This window comes from Rana temporaria, chromosome 5 (assembly GCF_905171775.1).
Source record: "Rana temporaria chromosome 5, aRanTem1.1, whole genome shotgun sequence".
Classification (NCBI taxonomy): Eukaryota; Metazoa; Chordata; class Amphibia; order Anura; family Ranidae; genus Rana; species Rana temporaria.
In genome coordinates this window covers 375493854-375512795 of record NC_053493.1, presented here as the reverse complement: position 1 = coordinate 375512795, position 18942 = coordinate 375493854, and the positions used below count along the sequence as shown (strand labels likewise).

General features: G+C 45.6%; 1 protein-coding gene across 1 annotated transcript in view; it reads right to left on the bottom strand.

The window, feature by feature from the left end:
* EMC2 (ER membrane protein complex subunit 2) overlaps positions 1–18942 on the bottom strand; it is a 127690-nt gene that overhangs the window by 91433 nt on the left and 17315 nt on the right. The window contains exon 3 of the mRNA XM_040354853.1: positions 6970–7083. Within this exon, the coding sequence (XP_040210787.1) occupies positions 6970–7083 (114 nt within the window). The remainder of the gene's footprint in view (positions 1–6969; positions 7084–18942) is intronic.

Here is an 18942-nt window from a genome sequence, read left to right as displayed (position 1 = left end):
TGTTATCTTATTGAGGTCTCACAGACCTATTTACAGATATCATTTTTTTCACTCAGTCGGTGTTTCATAATTTCATTTGATATTTATCCATCACTTCATTGTCACTAGTGTCACATTTTAGCCTACAACAGCGCAGCTCTTCCTTTGACCATCTATCCAAATGTCTGTCTAAGGCTGCATTCACACCTGAGCGTTTTGTCGCCTGAAGCGCGACGCTCCAAAACGCTAGAGGGGAAAAAATACATTATTCTCAATGGAGATGGTCCACATCTCCACTCCAAAACGCCTGACGCCGAACGCCTGAAGCTCAAACAAGTTCCGGACCCTTTTTTGTTGTGCGAATCGGGCAGTTTGGGCGTTTTTGAGCGTTCGTATTTCCCATAGAAAGTAATGGAAACGCTTGATTCAAGCGACTAGCGCGACAACGAGCGTTTGCTACGGGCGTTTTGTCGCTTTAATCAATTGAACATTTCACCCAGGCAGAAGATAAATAAAATCTACCAACATAGCAACAAGTGATGAAAAGATGATAATTTATCCTATTGGCTAAAATAAAAAACGTCGAAGTACAAAAGCGTCAGACGACGCTGTATGCAAACGCGCAAATACGCATGAATACGCGTGAAAAAACTACCAAACAAGCTACGCTCAGGTGTGATTGCAGCCTTACAACAGGCCTAAAAAGCAGCAGAACTTGAGTGTGAACTTGAGAACAATATAGACCAGGCCTGTAACACGCAGAAGGCTGAGCGTTTAACGACACGTAGCCCCAGTACTGCTGACACAGCAGAAAGGTAAAGAGGGGGCCAGTATGTGCAATCAGCAGCAAGCTTTAAACGTATAAATCAAAACCTTCAGCTGTTTCCCAAAACTAAAATGCCAAACAACCTTATTTCTTTGGTATTGCAAGAGAATTAAGAAAAAGTACCTTCGCTGCCAAAGTTCACAGCTTTGAAAGATAAATGAGCTTTTACTATTGGAACTCTGTTTAATATTGTTTAAAGGTACCAAATAAGAGTGCGGTGCCAAAGTGGGTCGGATTTCCTGCAGGTTAGGTGACCATTTCCTGGAATATGTTTTTCTTGGAAAGGCTGCAGCCCACAGGAGACCTAATTATCAACAGAACGCAATCCTGTTGAGACCAAGCAAAGGGGTACCCGAGAGCGCGAGAAAGAGAGCGAGAGAGAGAGACGGAACACAAAACAAGTGTTCCTGAGCGCCTGCATAGACGGCCCACTGAGTGATGACAGTTCTGCAAGCCAATACAAAGTTGATTTCCCTGCCAAGGAGGTCTTTTGCAGATTTTTCACAGCAAGCAAATTACAATTAAGCTCACCACGATCACTAAAAACCACATTAGCAGCAAGGGGTTTAATTATCGCTGTGTGCATGGGAGGTTTTTTTTTTTTTTCCTGAAGGTCTCTATAACTGGAATTTGCAGCAACGCCGTGTGCGATATAAGCTCTGGCACACATTTAACCGTTAATAAAAACAATAATTCGAAGACAAACACAATTTGGGGGTTTGTTGGTTTAAATATCTTCACAGAACAAATAAAATAATTAGAACTTAAATAAATCACGAGCTTGGCGTCTGCCAAAGACTGGCGATTCTGAGTTATTTCTTAAAGTTTTGGGAATTTGGCAGCAAGTTTTATACAGAAAGAACGCGATTAAACTGAAAGATTGCCAGGCGTATATCTGGTTACTAATTAAAGTTACAGGAAAAATCAAAAACTGACCTTTCCAAATGTGTTTAAAAGCCCGGCATTACAAGGCCATGGGTTCCGTATTTTAGATCGCATTCTCAGGCCATTGGCTGACCAAATCGCCTTCATCAAGGCCACTCATATAGCGTGCATCCAAAGAAGTCCATCCCTGCCCTTTTAAAGGTTAAGTTCACCCTTCATAGCGTGTTACACCCATATTCCAGGTGTAACATATTAGGAAAGGACCGGCCACCGCTCCTCTGCTTTGACAGCTAGCACCATCACATAAAAATAAAGAGACCATGTGGGGCTCCGCTGCATTCACACCTGAGCGTTTTGATTACTGTGAAAATGACAATTGCAGTTTAGGAGTTTAACACTAGGGGGCGCTGTAGGGGTTAAGTGTGACCTCATACGTGTTTCTAACTGTAGGGGGGCGGGGCAGGGCTGGATGTGTGACATCATTGATCGTCTTTCCCTATATCAGGGAACAGACGATCAATGACAGTGCCACTGTGAAGAACGGGGAAGGTGTGTTTACACTCACCTCTCCCCGTTCTACAGCTCCTGTGACCGATCGCAGGACACCGGCGGCGATCGGATCCCGCGGCCACGGAGCTTCGGGGCGCGCGACACCCACGGCTGGGCTCTTAAAGGCGACGTACCTGTACCCAGCCATTCTGCCAACGTATATGTGCAGGAGGCGGTCCTTAAGTGGTTAAAATTGTAAGTGTATTTGCTACAAGGGGGGTTTCATATATTTAAATACATTTTTCAAACGGGATCATGCTATGGAGCTCTGTATTTTTCCTCTTTCCATATGAATGAGTCTATCTAGCCATTGTCCCGACCCACCTGCTAGCAACTAACCGTGAGAGTGTGTGTCCCCGAGGAGAAGAGTTCTATCATCACTACATGCTGAATATCCAGCGCGGTCTGGTAAGGAGCCAATCTATAGGGGGATTCTCTCCAATCCTGATTTACACATCGGAGCCAGTAGTGGCTATAATCTGCTGTCTTGTGAATAGTGATCTTCTCTGGTTTGAACAAAGAACAGGGACAACATACAATATTGCATATTTGGAAAGAACTTTGCCACAATTTAAATTTATGAATAAGACTTTCAGACCAGCATAAAAAAAAACATGAACCTCGAATTCAGCCATGGGAAATGATTGCTGGTATATGTAGCGCTGCCTGCACATGATCTAGGTGGTGGGTGCGTTTCCATATCTCTTTTTGCTTGCTTCCAGCAAGTATTTATGGCAGCAGCTCAACTGTGATTTCCTTAAATTGGTCATATATATTTTAATATGCATTTCATCTGTTATTAATTTTGACTTCCTTCAGGAGCGTTCATTTATTGTAGTCAGTGGTTTTAGGCTGCATTCACACCTGAGCGTTTTGTCGCCTGAAGCGCGACGCTCAAATACGCTAGAGGGGAAAAAATACATTATTCCCTATGGAGATGGTTCACATCTGCACGCCGATACGCCTGACGCCGAACGACTGAAGCTCAAACAAGTTCCGGACCCTTTTTTGTCGCGCGTATCGGGCGGTTTGGGCGTATTTGAGCGTTTCCATTTCCCATAGAAAGTAATGGAAACGCTCGATTCAAGCGACTAGCGCGACAACTAGCATTTGCTACGGGCGTTTTGTCGCTTTAATCAATAGAACTTTTCACCCAGGCAGAAGATTAAACAAATCTACCAACATAGCAACAAGTGATGAAAAGATGATAATTTTTCCTATTGGCTAAAATAAAAAACGTCGAAGTACAAAAACGTCGGACGACGCTGTATGCAAACGCGCAAATAAGCATGAATACGCACGACAAAACGCCGGAAAAAAAAACGACCGAACGACCGACGCTCAGGTGTAGGTTTCTACAATTATTTCACCAACTACAACATACAAAGCCATTCACAACCCTGCCCAGATCTACATCACCAATCTTTTCTCCAAATATCACCCAAACCATCCTCACCGCGCCATTCAAGACCTCCTACTTTCAAGCTCCCTTGTTTCCTCCACTCATACTCAACTCCAGGACTCCTCCAGAGCCTTTCCCATCCTTTGGAACTCTCTACCTCAATCTGTCCAGCTATCTCATACTCTGGCTGCCTTCAGGCGATCCCTGAAAATGAATCTCTTCAGGGAAGCCTATCACACTTCCAACTAATCTCCTACCACTTCCATCAGCTCATTCCCCACAGTTACAACCTTGTGTACAACCTGCCCCACCCTATTAGATTGTAAGCTCTTCTGAGCAGGACCCTCTTGTATTTTATTGTATTGCAACTGTATTGTCTATCTTTTATTTTGTAAAGCGCTGCATAAACTGTTGGCACTATATATTTTTGTATTACTCCCAAAACCACATTCTCTTCTCTTACCAGGCACTCTCTCTCACTACTCCTATTCTAGCAAGTTCACTACCCCCAAACAATTTTCCCCACACTTTACGTTTTAAAGTACCGTATTTATCGGGGTATACCGCGCGCCGGCGTATAACACGCAGCCCAAGCTTAGAAAGGTAGTTTAAGGAAAAAAAAAGAAAAAAACTTACATTTTTGCCCTGCGGCCATCGGCTTCCTTGCGCGGGGTCCGTCCAGCCTTGTGGGTGTCCGTCTGCGGCTTTGGAGGTGTCCGTCTGCGGCCTCCATCCAGGTGTCCGTCTCCGTCCAGCGTGTCCATCCGCACCTCGCTCGGGGTTGCAGCGGTGTTTGTTTTTGGATTTGGCGCCGAGAGGAGCCAGGTTTCCTGTGCGTTCGGCTCCTCTCGCGTGGCTGCGGGCCGAGCGCGCAGTACGCTCGGCTCTAGGCTGCGGCGGGTGTGGCCGAGCGATCGGCTCTAGACAGCGGGGATCGGCGTATATCGCGCACCCACGATTTTCCCGATTTTAAGGGGAAAAAAGTGTGCGGTATACGTCGATAAATACTGTAGTTGTAAACGCTGAAGCGGAAAGTTTTACCGTCTGCCCTTACTAGCAAGAATGAAATGCACTCATATTTATATTTAAAACAGGAACGTGCATCAAAAGGTGCCTGTAATTGCAGCGGTAAGCACGAAGATCATAATGAGTGAATCATGCAGAGTAAAGCGGTTCGACGTGTTCATGTAAAATATAGCTGAATACATTGCACTAGTTCAGGTCCTCCAATATCCATATAGGTGAGAGAGCATGCATTAGGGGTTGACCGATATCATTTTTTCAGGGCCGATACAATACAGATTTTTTTGGACACCTTTCAGGCAGATGTCGAAATTTTGTACATTTAAAAACATTTTTTGTTACACTGTCCTTTTAAACTTTTTAGTTTTTTATCACTTTTATTGCTGTCACAAGGAATGCAACATCTTTGTGACAGTAATAGGCAGTGACAGATCCTCTTTATGGAGGGATATGGAGTCTATAAGACCCCAAACCCCTCCTCTGCACATGAAAGTATTCAAAACAACTTCTTGAAGCAATAGTGGTACGTTTATGGTCGATACTTTAACCCCTTCCCGACCGCCGCATGTATATGTACGTCCACAGAATGGCAGGTACAGGCAAATGGGCGTACAGGTACGTCCTTGCCTTCTAGCGGGTGGGGGGTCCGATCGGGACCCCCCCCGTTACATGCGGCAGTCGGGTTCCCTCGGGGAGCGATCCGGGACGACGGCGCGGCTATTCGTTTATAGCCGCTCCGTCGCGATCGCTCCCCGGAGCTGAAGCACGGGGAGAGCCGTATGTAAACACGGCTTCCCCGTGCTTCACTATGGCGCTGCATCGATTGAGTGATCCCTTATATAAGGGAGACTCGATCGATGACGTCATTCCTACAGCCACACCCCCCTACAGTTGTAAACACACACTAGGTGAACACTAAATCCTACAGCGCCCCCTGTGTTTAACTCCCAAACTGCAACTGTCATTTTCACAATAAACAATGCAATTTAAATGCATTTTTTGCTGTGAAAATGACAATTGTCCCAAAAATGTGTCAAAATTGTCCGAAGTGTCCACCATAATGTCGCAGTCACGAAAAAAAACGCTGATCGCTGCCATTAGTAGTAAAAAAATAATAATTAATAAAAATGCAATAAAACTATCCCCTATTTTGTAAACGCTATAAATTTTGCGCAAACCAATCGATAAACGCTTATTGGGATTTTTTTTACCAAAAAATAGGTAGAAGAATACGTATCGGCCTAAACTGAGGAAAAAAAATTTTTTTATATATGTTTTTGGGGGATATTTATTATAGCAAAAAGTAAAAAATATTGAATTTTTTTCAAAATTGTCGCTCTATTTTTGTTTATAGCGCAAAAAATAAAAACCGCAGAGGTGATCAAATACCACCAAAAGAAAGCTTTGTGGGGAAAAAAGGACACCAATTTTGTTTGGGAGCCACGTCGCACGACCGCGCAATTGTCTCTTAAAGCGACGCAGTGCCGAATCGCAAAACCTGGCCTGGGCATTTAGCTGCCTAAAGGTCCGGGGCTTAAGTGGTTAAAAAACGTGAATATCGGCGACCCAATAACCGGTTGACCCCCTAGGACGCATGCCTCACCTTCATGAGCGCACAGTACTACAATCCTGGGTGTCCACTTGAAATATATCCCCTCATTTCCTATACTGGTAACATCCAGGGTGCTGATGAAAGCTGAACTTCCAGACTCCTCTCTCGAGTTTAATCTGCATTTATTTCTTTGGTGAAATTATTATGTGTTAGTAACAGTGTCAATGGTCCTCCAGTTGATGAAGACTTACTCAAGAGATGGGAAACAGGAAGTCCAATCCGCAGCCATAGCCTTGGGTGTGACCAGGGCAGGAAGAAAAGAAAAATCTCCCCAATGGGGACACAGGCAGCAACAGAAATATGACAAATAATCCCCTCTCCAATCTATACAAAATGTAATATGTTGGCTGGAGTTCCTCTAAGTGGAAGATGAATTTGCGAATACATGGGTTGTCTGTATAAAAAAAACGTAGACAAAAGGCGGCAGGTTTCCATGATAGTAAAAAAAAAAAAAAAAAAAATGTACATTTCATCATTTTTTGCCAGCAGATGGAAAGATCCGCAGCCACAGAAAGTAATGAGAAACACAGTTTTTATTACAGAATGTAAAGCCCTGAGCCGCTCACAAGCACATATAAACTTCTCCCGACACCAATTGGAATGATAGGGTCTCGCTGGGGATATTACCGGGGAACAGGTGTGAGTAACGCCAGCCCCTCGCTCAACTGAAATTGATGTGTATAATAAACTTACTATCGTCTCCGAGTTTGGAAGCGTGCTCGTTTAGCAACTCTTCACCGACTTCAATGATGTGTTCACCGTTCCTGTAGTTCTCCTCCCGCCAAGTCTTCATTTTGTCACGCATTTCTGGAAAAGGTAATGTCAGATGTTGAGCATATTATATGGCAGCCTGGTCAAAAAAGTACAAAAAAATTATATATAGTGCGATTTATAGATGTGCAGAGTTTTGTAAAATGTATCCTTAGATTACAGAATTGTAAGTAGTCTCATGATCACACAAACACATATGTCTAGGATAATTACACCCGAGACTGACACACATTACAATGGATCTATTACCTTTATATTGCAGTCTTTTAGGGTAAATCTGCGTCTATAAAGCCGAGACGCCAGGCATAATACACAGATGGAATACATACAGTATATAGGAGCTGCTTTACCTGTGACAAGATTTGTATTTCCATCCAGTCTGGGGCTTACACAGCTCTGCCACGGAGCACAGCCCTGTCTGGCACATGAATGCAAAAATCATATCGGCAACACCTAGGACATGCAGTTCCGGGCATGTGGTTTTCATTTTTTTACTTTATGCAGTGTCAGTTTTCAATGCGATTGTCAAAGGTAGTTGCTCAGCCGTTCAGGTGCGATTCCGATACGACACCTCCGTGCAAACCTCCCTTCCAGACCCTTCCGTGCAAACCTCCCTTCCAGACACCTCCGTGCACACCTCCCTTCCAGACACCTCCGTGCACACCTCCCTTCCAGACACCTCCGTGCACACCTCCCTTCCAGACACCTCCGTGCACACCTCCCTTCCAGACACCTCCGTGCACACCTCCCTTCCAGACACCTCCGTGCACACCTCCCTTCCAGACACCTCCGTGCAAACCTCCCTTCCAGACACCTCCGTGCAAACCTCCCTTCCAGACACCTCCGTGCAAACCTCCCTTCCAGACACCTCCGTGCAAACCTCCCTTCCAGACACCTCCGTGCAAACCTCCCTTCCAGACACCTCCGTGCAAACCTCCCTTCCAGACACCACCGTGCAAACCTCCCTTCCAGACACCACCGTGCAAACCTCCCTTCCAGACACCCCTGTGCAAACCTCCCTCCCAGACACCTCCGTGCACACCTCCCTTCCAGACACCCCTGTGCAAACCTCCCTCCCAGACACCCCCGTGCAAACCTCCCTCCCGGATTCCCTGTGCAAACCTCCCTCCCAGACACCTCCGTGCAAACCTCCCTTCCAGACACCTCCGTGCAAACCTCCCTCCCAGATACCCCTGTGCAAACCTCCCTTCCAGACACCTCCATGCAAACCTCCCTTCCAGACACCTCCGTGCAAACCTCCCTTCCAGACACCTCCGTGCAAACCTCCCTTCCAGACACCCCAGGGCAAACCTCCCTTCCAGACACCTCTGTGCAAACCTCCCTTCCAGACACCTCCGTGCAAGCCTCCCTTCCAGACACTTCCGTGCAAGCCTCCCTTCCAGACACCTCAGGGCAAACCTCCCTTCCAGACACCCCAGGGCAAACCTCCCTTCCAGACACCCCAGGGCAAACCTCCCTTCCAGACACGCCTGTGCAAACCTCCCTCCCAGACACCTCTGTGCAAACCTCCCTCCCAGACACCTCTGTGCAAACCTCCCTTCCACACACCCCAGTGCAAACCTCCCTCCCAGACACCCTAGGGCAAACCTCCCTCCCAGACACCCCTAGTGCAAACCTGCATTCACCCCGGTCCACATCGGTGCGGTTTGACATGTCAAAACGCATGCTAAATCGCAGCTTATTGCTAGCAATGGCACTGTCCCAATTGGTGCCACGCCGACTTTGCGGCACACACTGATTTCCAAATCATTGTTCCTGCACTACTTTTGTCGACTTCGGTGGCGACCGTCGGAAGCCTGTCGGAAGACTGTCAATCAAAATAGGAACGCCCAGTCCCGAAGACCATACCCGGAAGCGGCAGAGAAGATCGCTCTCTAAAAAGGTAAGTACAGCTTCGACTTTAAAAACAACTAGCCGATTCCCCTAGACAAAATGAGCATCAATCTAAGGTTAAAAATTTTTTTTAGGGTGAACTCCCTCTTTAAAGTGCCTGTTAACCCACCAATGTAAAATTATAGAATTACCTTTTTATGTATGCAATGTGCTCCTGTGTCTGTGCCTTATAAAAATAATGCAGTATATACCAGTTTACAAAGCGCCAATCGGCACTCACTTGACATGTCGGCTTTCTCCTCTCTCGGCTGCTCGACCTCAGTCAGGAGGAGAAGGAGGGGAGGAAAAAGCCGTGGGTCACATGAACACCGATTGGCGCTCTGTAAATGGGTATATACTGCATTATTTTTATAAGGCACAGACACAGGAGCACATTACATACATAAACAGAGAGGATACTGTAACAAAATAACAGTAATTTGAGCAGCAGGAGGGGAGGGGGCAGGCACGGACACAGAGCTGACTAACCATGGCAATCAATCTCGCCTTCACTGAGATCCCTTCATTGGTTGCCAGTAAAAGACAGAATCACTTTCAAGGCACTCTGTCTGATGCATAAGTGTGTCCAAGGAAATGCCCCCCAATATCCATGCGAAAAACTAAAAGCTCATAATCCCAATCGCATTCTGCGATCCACCAATCAAAATCTACTCCAGATACCCAAAGCCAGATACAAGTCCAAAGGAGAACGTAGATTTGCAGTCCAAGGACCTAGACTATGGAACGCTCTACCAACCAGCATCCGCTCGGAGGTGAATTACCTGGCCTTCAGAAAAAAAATCAAAACCCATCTTTTCTGAGGGCAAGTTCAGTCAGGGAAAGGATACTAAGCGCCCAGAGGCGATTCAGTTCGCAGGCGTTGCGCTATATAAGTTTCTCACTCACTCAGGGAGGCAAGGTGGAGAGGTCGGAGGAGAGGATGGAGGACAGGAGATGACAGAGGCACGTAGACTGACCGCGATGTCAGGGCTCAGCAGCAATGATACCTTACCCTCTGTAAACTGACCACGGTGTATCATGGCTCCTGAGCCCTGACATTGTGGTCAGTTTACAGAGGGGATGGTATAGCAAGGCAGGATCAGCCAGGTGTTTCAGGTGATACAGGGGGCCAAATTATACAGCACAAGCACTGTGCTGTAAAACATGCTTTAAAGAAACAGGATCTGTGCTTTAAGGCTTCATACAGAATCCCCTGAAAGATGGAACCTCGTTGACAAAGCCAGTAAGAAAAGCATCCACATGCATTGTGTCAATGAACAGCGAGAGATGGAGCCAGCCCCTCCCACCCCCAATACAGCCCAGCACTCCAGTGAGCACTGGAGGGGAGAGCTACTAACAGTTCCGACTCTCTGCTTAGAGCGGAAGGGAGAACTAAAGTATCAGATATGTTTGATCGCCTTTTTCTCACTTCAGAAACGGCGGGGGATCGATGCTTTATCCAACTAGGCAAGTATAAATATATTTATATTTTTCATATCCCGAACTTCTCTTTTAATATATAGCAGCTTACCAGTCCGTAGATGTAGTGGCTGTATAAATCTCATTTTTTTTTAGCCTAAGAACATTTTCAGCAAGTTCAGAAAATACCTGTTGATCTTGCCAGAAATGGAGCCTGCCTTGTCCCTTCCTGGGAAGGGAAAAAAAAAAGCACAAGCATCCTTATCTTTATTGTGTAAACTACTAATTCCCATAAATCCACTATGTAATGGAGATTAACAAAAGGCAGGCAGGTTTGAAGTCCAAACTGTGTGACAATCAAGGCTGTCCCCATAAATACAGTGGAGGGTAAAGCGTAGACATGAACAGACAGGAAGTGTGTTATTTTTATAATTACCAGGGGAAAATAGGGCCGCTTCCATACTGAAAGCGCCAGCCGTAGAGCAGCGCTTTTGTGCAGCTCTTTCACCCAGAGAAGGGGTTAAAAACACCTGTGTTGTGGCGCTTCCAAAGCGCTGACCATTCAATGCAATGGGCAGGGTGTTTTGGGAGCGCTGTATACAGTACTCCCAAACCACCCCAAAGATGCTGCTTGCAGGACTTTTTCCAACATCCCACAAGCGCACCGCCCAGGTGTGAAAGCACCCATTGCAATGAATGGGAGGCAGTTTACAGGCGCTATTTCTAGCACTAAAACCGGTTGTTGTAATATGTTGGCCGATTTATGTGGGATGTTATATATATATATATATATATATCTCCAAAATTGACCAGGCCAGATTTCAGCAACCTGTAATTACATGTTACACATCAAAAGAGGCTTGTCGATTGTCAATAGGCAAAGAGACAGGGTGAATTTATTACTCAGGCCACATGTAATCTAATTACTTATTAGAGGGAGCTTATTGGTATGCAAGGATGTATACTAATTAGCTCCCTAATACTAATTAGTGACTCCGGCTGGGGTCATTACCTGCCACTCTGAAAGACAGGATGTAGATCAAAGACGGCCAATCAAATTGCTCAGTTATTCAGTGGATAGAGAATATAAACTTGGAGGTGAGCCTTGTCACTCAGAGAATATATACTCCCTATGTATTCTCTGTATGAATATATGTTGGTCTGGAGGTGATCAGAATCTATATTCTCTATGTATTCTCTGAGAAATATGGCACAGGTCTAAGATGAGACTTTGAATTACTCTGTTGGATTTTGTATCATCTGTGGAATTTGGACTTTGTTCGTTATTGGAAGTTAATTAAAATGCGTTCTCTGGAGAGCCTGTGTGTTGCTGCGGAACAACAAATTTATAGTCATCATACTAACATCTAAATATCAATTATCTAATCGGACTGGACACTATACACATTTATATCACTATATCGGTCTAAAGAGATTAAAAAAACGCAACCACTACACCCAAGGACTGGTGAGCTACAGTACCGTATTTTCCGGCGTATAAGACGACTTTCTGGATGCAAAAACATGCATCCAAAGTTGGGGGTCGTCTTATACGCCGGGTACGGTCTCCGTGCTCACTTTTTTTTCCAGCGGTGACAGTCTCCGTGCTGCGAGCGTGAATGATTTAAAAGACGCTCCTTCTCCTCAGAGTGTTCTGTGATAGGAGGAACACAAATCTTCCCAGCAGCGCCTCTGTTCTGTGTTCCTCCTATCACAGATGCCTTCTCATCCTCGGACGAGATGAGAAGACGTCCGTGATAGGCGGAAAACAGAACAGAGGCGCTGCTGGGAACATTTGTGTTCTGCCTATCACAGAACACTCTGAAGAGAAGGCGCGGCTTTCAAATCATTGATGCTCGCGCTCGGAGCACGGAGACTGTCACCGCCTGCAAAAAAGTGAGTGTTTGCAGTGATTGCACTGGGGGGCAACAAGTGATGGCACAGTGAGGGGCAAGTGATGGCACAGTGAGGGGCAAGTGATGGCACAGTGAGGGGCAAGTGATGGCACAGTGAGGGGCAAGTGATGGCACAGTGAGGGGCAAGTGATGGCACAGTGAGGGGCAAGTGATGGCACAGTGAGGGGCAAGTGATGGCACAGTGAGGGGCAAGTGATGGCACAGTGAGGGGCAAGTGATGGCACAGTGAGGGGCAAGTGATGGCACAGTGAGGGGCAAGTGATGGCATAGTGAGATTTGAAAAAGCCTGTTTCTGTCAGCGGTTCTGGCTACCCCTCAGCTTCCAGAAAGACTAGTAAGAAGGGGGTAGTCTTATACAGTGAGTATATGCCAAAACCAAATTTTTTTCTGGAAAATTAGGGGGTCGTCTTATACGCCCAGTCGTCTTATACGCCGGAAAATACGGTATATTAAATGTTTTTGTTTTGAGGAATATAGCATGTCGGACCGCAAGAGAACTTGTATGTGAGAGCCATGGTACAAATCCGCTATGCTCCGACAGCTCAGGGACTGTGAACCTTTGCCGGAGCAGCAAAGTAAAAACCAGGCACGTTTATTAATCTATATGAAGCTGGACTACATTTCAGTAATAAATTAGAAGAGTTCATTTGAGTCTTAGGGCCCTTTGCTTCCTTGCTGAACAGAAAGCTGAGATGAACGCACAAACCCGATTTCTTCCATGGAATCAATGGAAACATCTTGTGAAAAAGCCACAAAAGGATAAAATGAATTCATTGCACGTTGCAGAGCACGATGAAAGGCGAGATTAGCGAGACACCGAGAATCCATCTAAAATATGAGCGAGTAGAGAGAAAATGATTTTCCATGTGTACACAGAACAACCCCGACAAGGGCTTGACTTGCCAGGAGCAATCTCATATCTCTCATAAAGCTGTCAGTGTTTTTACATGGAGGAGTTTTTAAACCTGACCAAAAACCACTCTTGGGTAGTATTTCTTACAAAGCCGGCTAAGAACAAGCACTTCTTCACATACAGACCCCTGGAAATTATAACCGAGAAGTCTAAGTATCAGTGAGCGTCAATACATCTGAAAACCTGGCAAGGGTCAAAGGCATAGAAAACACGACTAGCCGCCAACTTTCCCTACCTACCGATAACTTGGCGCTCGCCGACATCCCCACACCAGTGTAAACTATGGCAGGAGGAGGATATGCCATCACGTGGCTAGCTTCACTTCTAACATTTGTCACCCAAATGTGGAATTAGCCATTCTGCTAATTCCGGAAAACAGACTTTTATAAGTATTATTTCTCCCAGGAATAGCTAGAAAAAAAAAAAGATGTTCTAACACATCGCTCTCCGACACGTTATACTAGTCAGTGGACTTTACATGGGGTGTTTGTCTTATGAAACATCTGCACTGGACAAGTTAAGAAGAGGTGTTAGCTGAAAGTTTTACATCATAGAGTAGAACGAGTCGGTGCAAAGATACCTTTTTCTTCTTTTTAAAAAAATACACTTGGCACACTTCTGGAAAAAGGCAGAATTCCATCAAAACAAAGTAGCTTAGCTTAACCACTTGCTTACTGGGCACATATACCCCCCTCCTGCCCAGGTGAAATTTCAGCTTTCGGCACTGCGTCGCTTTAACCAACAATTGCGCGGTCGTGCAACATGGCTCCCAAACAAAATTGACGTCCTTTTTTCCCCACAAGTAGAGCTTTCTTTTGGTGGTATTTGATCGCCTGTGCGGTTTTTATTTTTTCCACTTTAAACAAAAAAGTGCGACAATTTTGAAAAAAATACAATATGTTTTACTTGTTGCTATAATAAATATCCCAATAAAAAAAAAAAAAAATTCTCAGATTAGGCCGATACTTATTATTCTACATATTTTTGGTAAAAAAAAAAATCGCAATAAGCGACTGGTTTGCGCAAAAGTTATAGCGCCTACAAAATAGGGGACAGAATTATTATTTTTTATTATTATTTTTTTTTACTAGAAATGGCGGCGATCTGCGATTTTTATTGGGACTGCGACGTTATGGCCGACACATCGGACACATTTGACACATTTTTGGCGCCATTCACATTTATACTGCGATCAGTGCTATAAATATGCACTAATTACAGTATAAATGTGACTGGCATTGAAGGGGTTAACACTAGGGGGTGAGGAAGGGGTTAAATGTATTCCCTGCATTGTGTTCTAACTGTAGGTGGAGGGGGGGTGACTGGGGGGGTGACCGATCTGTGTCTCTATGTACAAGGGACACAGATCGGTCTCCTCTTCAGAGACAGGACGCTGTCTCTGTGTAAAACGGCAATGAGAGATGATCTCATATGTTTACATATGAGATCATCTCTCATTGGCCGAACAGATCGCATCGCAAACGGCCACTCTGATTGGCCGTTCACGGCGAACTGTAATTGGCTGTGTCCAAGGGACACGGCCAACACAGAGTTTCCCCGCTGTGCGCGCGGGGAACGCCCTAAGGGGCGGACATCAATTGACATCCAGTTGGATTTTCAGGTCTGCGCTGTAGCCGTCATTCGGCTATAGCGCGGGTCTGAAGAAGTTAAAGAAGAGTTCTTCAGCATGTTTCACACGGGCTTCATCTTCTATAAGAGCAGCGGGTACAGCAAGCTTTTGTAGAGCTTTCAGCAAGCTTTGTTGAAGCTTTTAAAGCACCCTTCAGCTCCAGTTTGTAAATGTTGAACAGATCTTAATGGGAGTGCCGATTGTCACTTTAAACAAGCTGCTAGCAGGCTTCAGCTTTACTTAAAGGGGTTGAAAAAAAAAATCCCCCTAAATAGCTTCCTTTACCTTAGTGCAGTCCTCCTTCACTTACCTCATCCTTCCATTTTGCTTTTAAATGTCCTTATTTCTTCTGAGAAATCCTCACTTCCTGTTCTTCTGTCTGTAACTCCACACAGTAATGTGAGGCTTTCTACCTGGTGTGGAGTGTCGTGCTTGCCCCCCCCCTTGGGCTACAGGAGAGTCAAGACACTCTCTACATTGCAGATAGAGAAAGGAGCTGTGCGTTAGTGGGCATCCTGACTCTCATGTAGTCCAAGGGAGGGGGTGAGCAAGACACTCCACACCAGGAAGAAAGCCTTGCATTACTGTGTGGAGATACAGACAGAAGAACAGGAAGTGATTTCTCAGAAGAAATAAGAACATTTAAAAGCAAAATGGAAGGATGAGGTAGGTGAAGGAGGACTGCACTAAAGTAAAGGAAACAATTTAGGGGAAAAAATGTTTTACCTTTACAACCCCTTTAACCTCTTGGTGCCCCTAGGCCATCATATGACGTCCTTCAATTTGTGGGGGTATATCCGAATGATGCCTGTGGCCGTCATCAAGCTTCGGTCCCCGGTGCTGGTGTTCTGTAGAAATAGCCAACTCGTCAAAATATCCATCTACGTCACTTCCGGTGATTCTCCAGCAGCAGATTTCAATGAGTTGGTCCTATGGGCCATGCACACGCATGCACCAAACAGAATAACAGAAATCCCCAGCAGCTGATGGAGAACGAGTTTTCAAAAAAGGTTAGCGACGTACCTTGTGCATGCGCACTGCAGTGATTGGTAAACCCGAGGAAAACTCATTAAGTTCTTCAGCAGCTGCCGGGGTTTTTTATAATTCTATCGGGTGCAGGCAAGCGCATTGCTAGTACAGCCAACTCATCGAAATCTGCTGGCGAGTCACCGAAAGTGACATAGTTGAAGATTTTGACAAGTTGGCTATTTCAACAGAACACCAACATGTCATCTGTGGGCAGCTGGCAGTGACCGCTTGCGGCTTCACAGCCGGCTGCTCACTGCGAATGCGGAAAGCCGCTCTATCCGATTGGTCCTGCATCTTTCTGGGACCTGTGATATGTCCAAATAGGCCTAGGCGATCTGACCGGAAGTGGGAGAGCAGGTACCTGTCAAAAATACTAACTTACAAAGCAATCCACAATTGAGCTCCCCACCCTGCTAAATCACTAACCTGGTCTCAAAATACAAACCAAATGATTCTCTTTTTTTTCTCCCAAGACCTCCTGCTCTGTAGCTCCCTTGTCACCTCCTCCCATGCTCGCCTCCAGGACTTCTGTCCGACTATCTCCTACTACACCTATCCTGCCCCCACCTAACTGTACAACCTCAGATTGCGATTAACGTGGTTTACAAACGTTTCGCAGTACGACTTTTATTTCAGGACTGCAGGATTCGTGCCTCTGGGGTGTGCAGTACTGCATTTGGCCAGAGGTGAGGGTCGGACAGTCGGAGACACACGGTTGCTAACATCTCTGAGCGCCTCCCCCCACCTCTGGCCACATGCAGTACTGCATACACGCTAGCAGTGACACTGGAACAAATCATCTGAGTTTCCATTGATTCCTATGTGGAAACTCGCTTTGATATATAAATGCTTTGGATTACAAGCATTCTTCTGGAACTATTGTACTTTTATTTTCGCCATCAGCCCATCCCTCTTAGCTATCACCTTTTGCATCATTTCCCCCTCCCTCTTAGATTGTAAGCTTTAACAAGCAGGGCCCTCCGATTTTAACGAGCAGGGCCCTCCGATTCCTCCTGGAGCATTGGACTTGGTTTCCTCACTGACTACACACTGTTTGCTTTCACAAGCGGCTCTTCTGGTGCACGGCTTCCATCCAGTGTGGCATGGCTACAGAAAAGCTCTATGGGCCAGATTCACGAACAATTACGGCGGCGTAACGTATCCCCTTTACGTTACTCCGCCGCAAGTTTTCGTTGTAAGTGCTTGATTCACAAAGCACTTGCGTGTAAACTTGCGGCGGCGTAGCGTAAAGCCGTCCGGCGCAAGCCCGTCTAATTCAAATGGGGCGTGTACCATTTAAATTAGGCGCGTTCCCGTGCCGAACGTTCTGCGCATGCGCCGTTAGGAAATTTCCCGCCGTGCTTTGCGCGAAATTACGGCGCCCCGACGTATTTTTTGAACGGCGACATGCGTTACGTCGTTTCGTATTCCCGGACGTCTTACACTAAAGAGGACTCGTAACTTTACGACGGGAAAAGCCGACTAGCGGCGACGTAAGCGAATGCGCGTACCTTTGTGGATCGCCGTAAACATCTAATTTGCATACCCGACGCAGGAAAATGACGCAAACTCTACCCAGCGGGCGCCAGAGAATTACACCTACGATCCGAATGCGTACGCCTGTCGGATCGAAGCCTAAAGCCGTCGTAACTTGTTTTGAGGATTCAAAACAACGCTACGACGCGGCAAATTTGAAAATACGCCGGCGTATCAGTAGATACGCCGGCGTATTTCAACTGTGAATCTGGCTCTATGATTTTATTTTTCTGTGAGGTTTGCATTTGGCTTTTTAATCGTAATAAGCCCATTGATGCTGCACTTGGCTGGTGCCCGCTTGTGTTCTTTCTTTGGAATTTCTGAGCTTTGTTCCGGTCTCAGGTGGAAATGTCTACTGAAGTACATCACCCTTCCTATGGGATTTTTATGAACTTCTCATGAACATTTTATGAACTAGATCTGCTACACACAAGCGTATCCTTACATTTACCCAGGGGTGGTAAAGGCTAACTCAAGTGGATGGTGCATTAGGATTTGTTTCAATTGTGGTTAATAGCACCAATGTAGAGTCCAAAACACAGGCACAATGGGGGCACAAATTACGAAAGGAAGGGGATGGGTGAGGTCTGAGTCAGGTTGACCCCTATCCTATGCAAAACAAACAAACCCTACAACCCATGTCCTTTCTGCATGCACCGACCTGTCCCTTTTACACCATCAGGAGAATCTGAGGATTAAAAATGGTAAAGAATTAAAAAATCTTTGTAGAAGGCCCCTTTCACACAGGTGGACTGATCAGGTCCACCTGCCAGTTTTTTTAGGCGAACCCAATCATACCATCCATTGCACTCTATGGACATGTGTCAGACTGTCCGTTGGCACCTGCCGACATCGGGTCTGATCTTATCTGCTAAAAACAGATGGATGGGGACCCGTTGCCCATCCGTGTAGCAGAACAGCTCGGCTGGCCGTTGGGTGTAAACAGACAAGTGGTCCATTTACATCCGACCACCAATAGAGGACAGCAGTCTGTCTCCACTCTGCATAAGAAGAGCAGGCATGGGCAAGCCATCCTCCTGTTTGGTAGGGATCAGCAGATTCCCCACTGAGCACACCCCTTGTGAAAGGGGCCTCATGCCGCGTACACACGATCATTTTTCGTCATGGGAAAAAAAACAACGTTTTTCGGCATGTAGACAAAACAAAGTTTTTCCAACTTCATCATTAAAACGACGTTGCCCACACACCAGTTTTTTTTAAAAATGCTCTAGCAAATTTATTTATAAAATTTATTTATAAAAATGCTTATTGGGAGCGCAGTCATTACCCAAAAGGCCTCGATGCGCTCATAGAACCGACATATACAAATACAAACAGTCTCCCATTACTGTACGATAATTATATAAAAACACATACTAACCATTTAAAAACTGAAGTACTAATATCTTACCCTAATTCGGACCATACACTTGAGAAAATAAAAAAGTTTTTAAAAACTTCCTAAATTTTAATAAATCCGTCTCACATCTTATGTATAGAGGTAGAGAATTCCAGAATATAGATCCCTGCACATCCAGTGTCCTCCCTCCACATGTAGT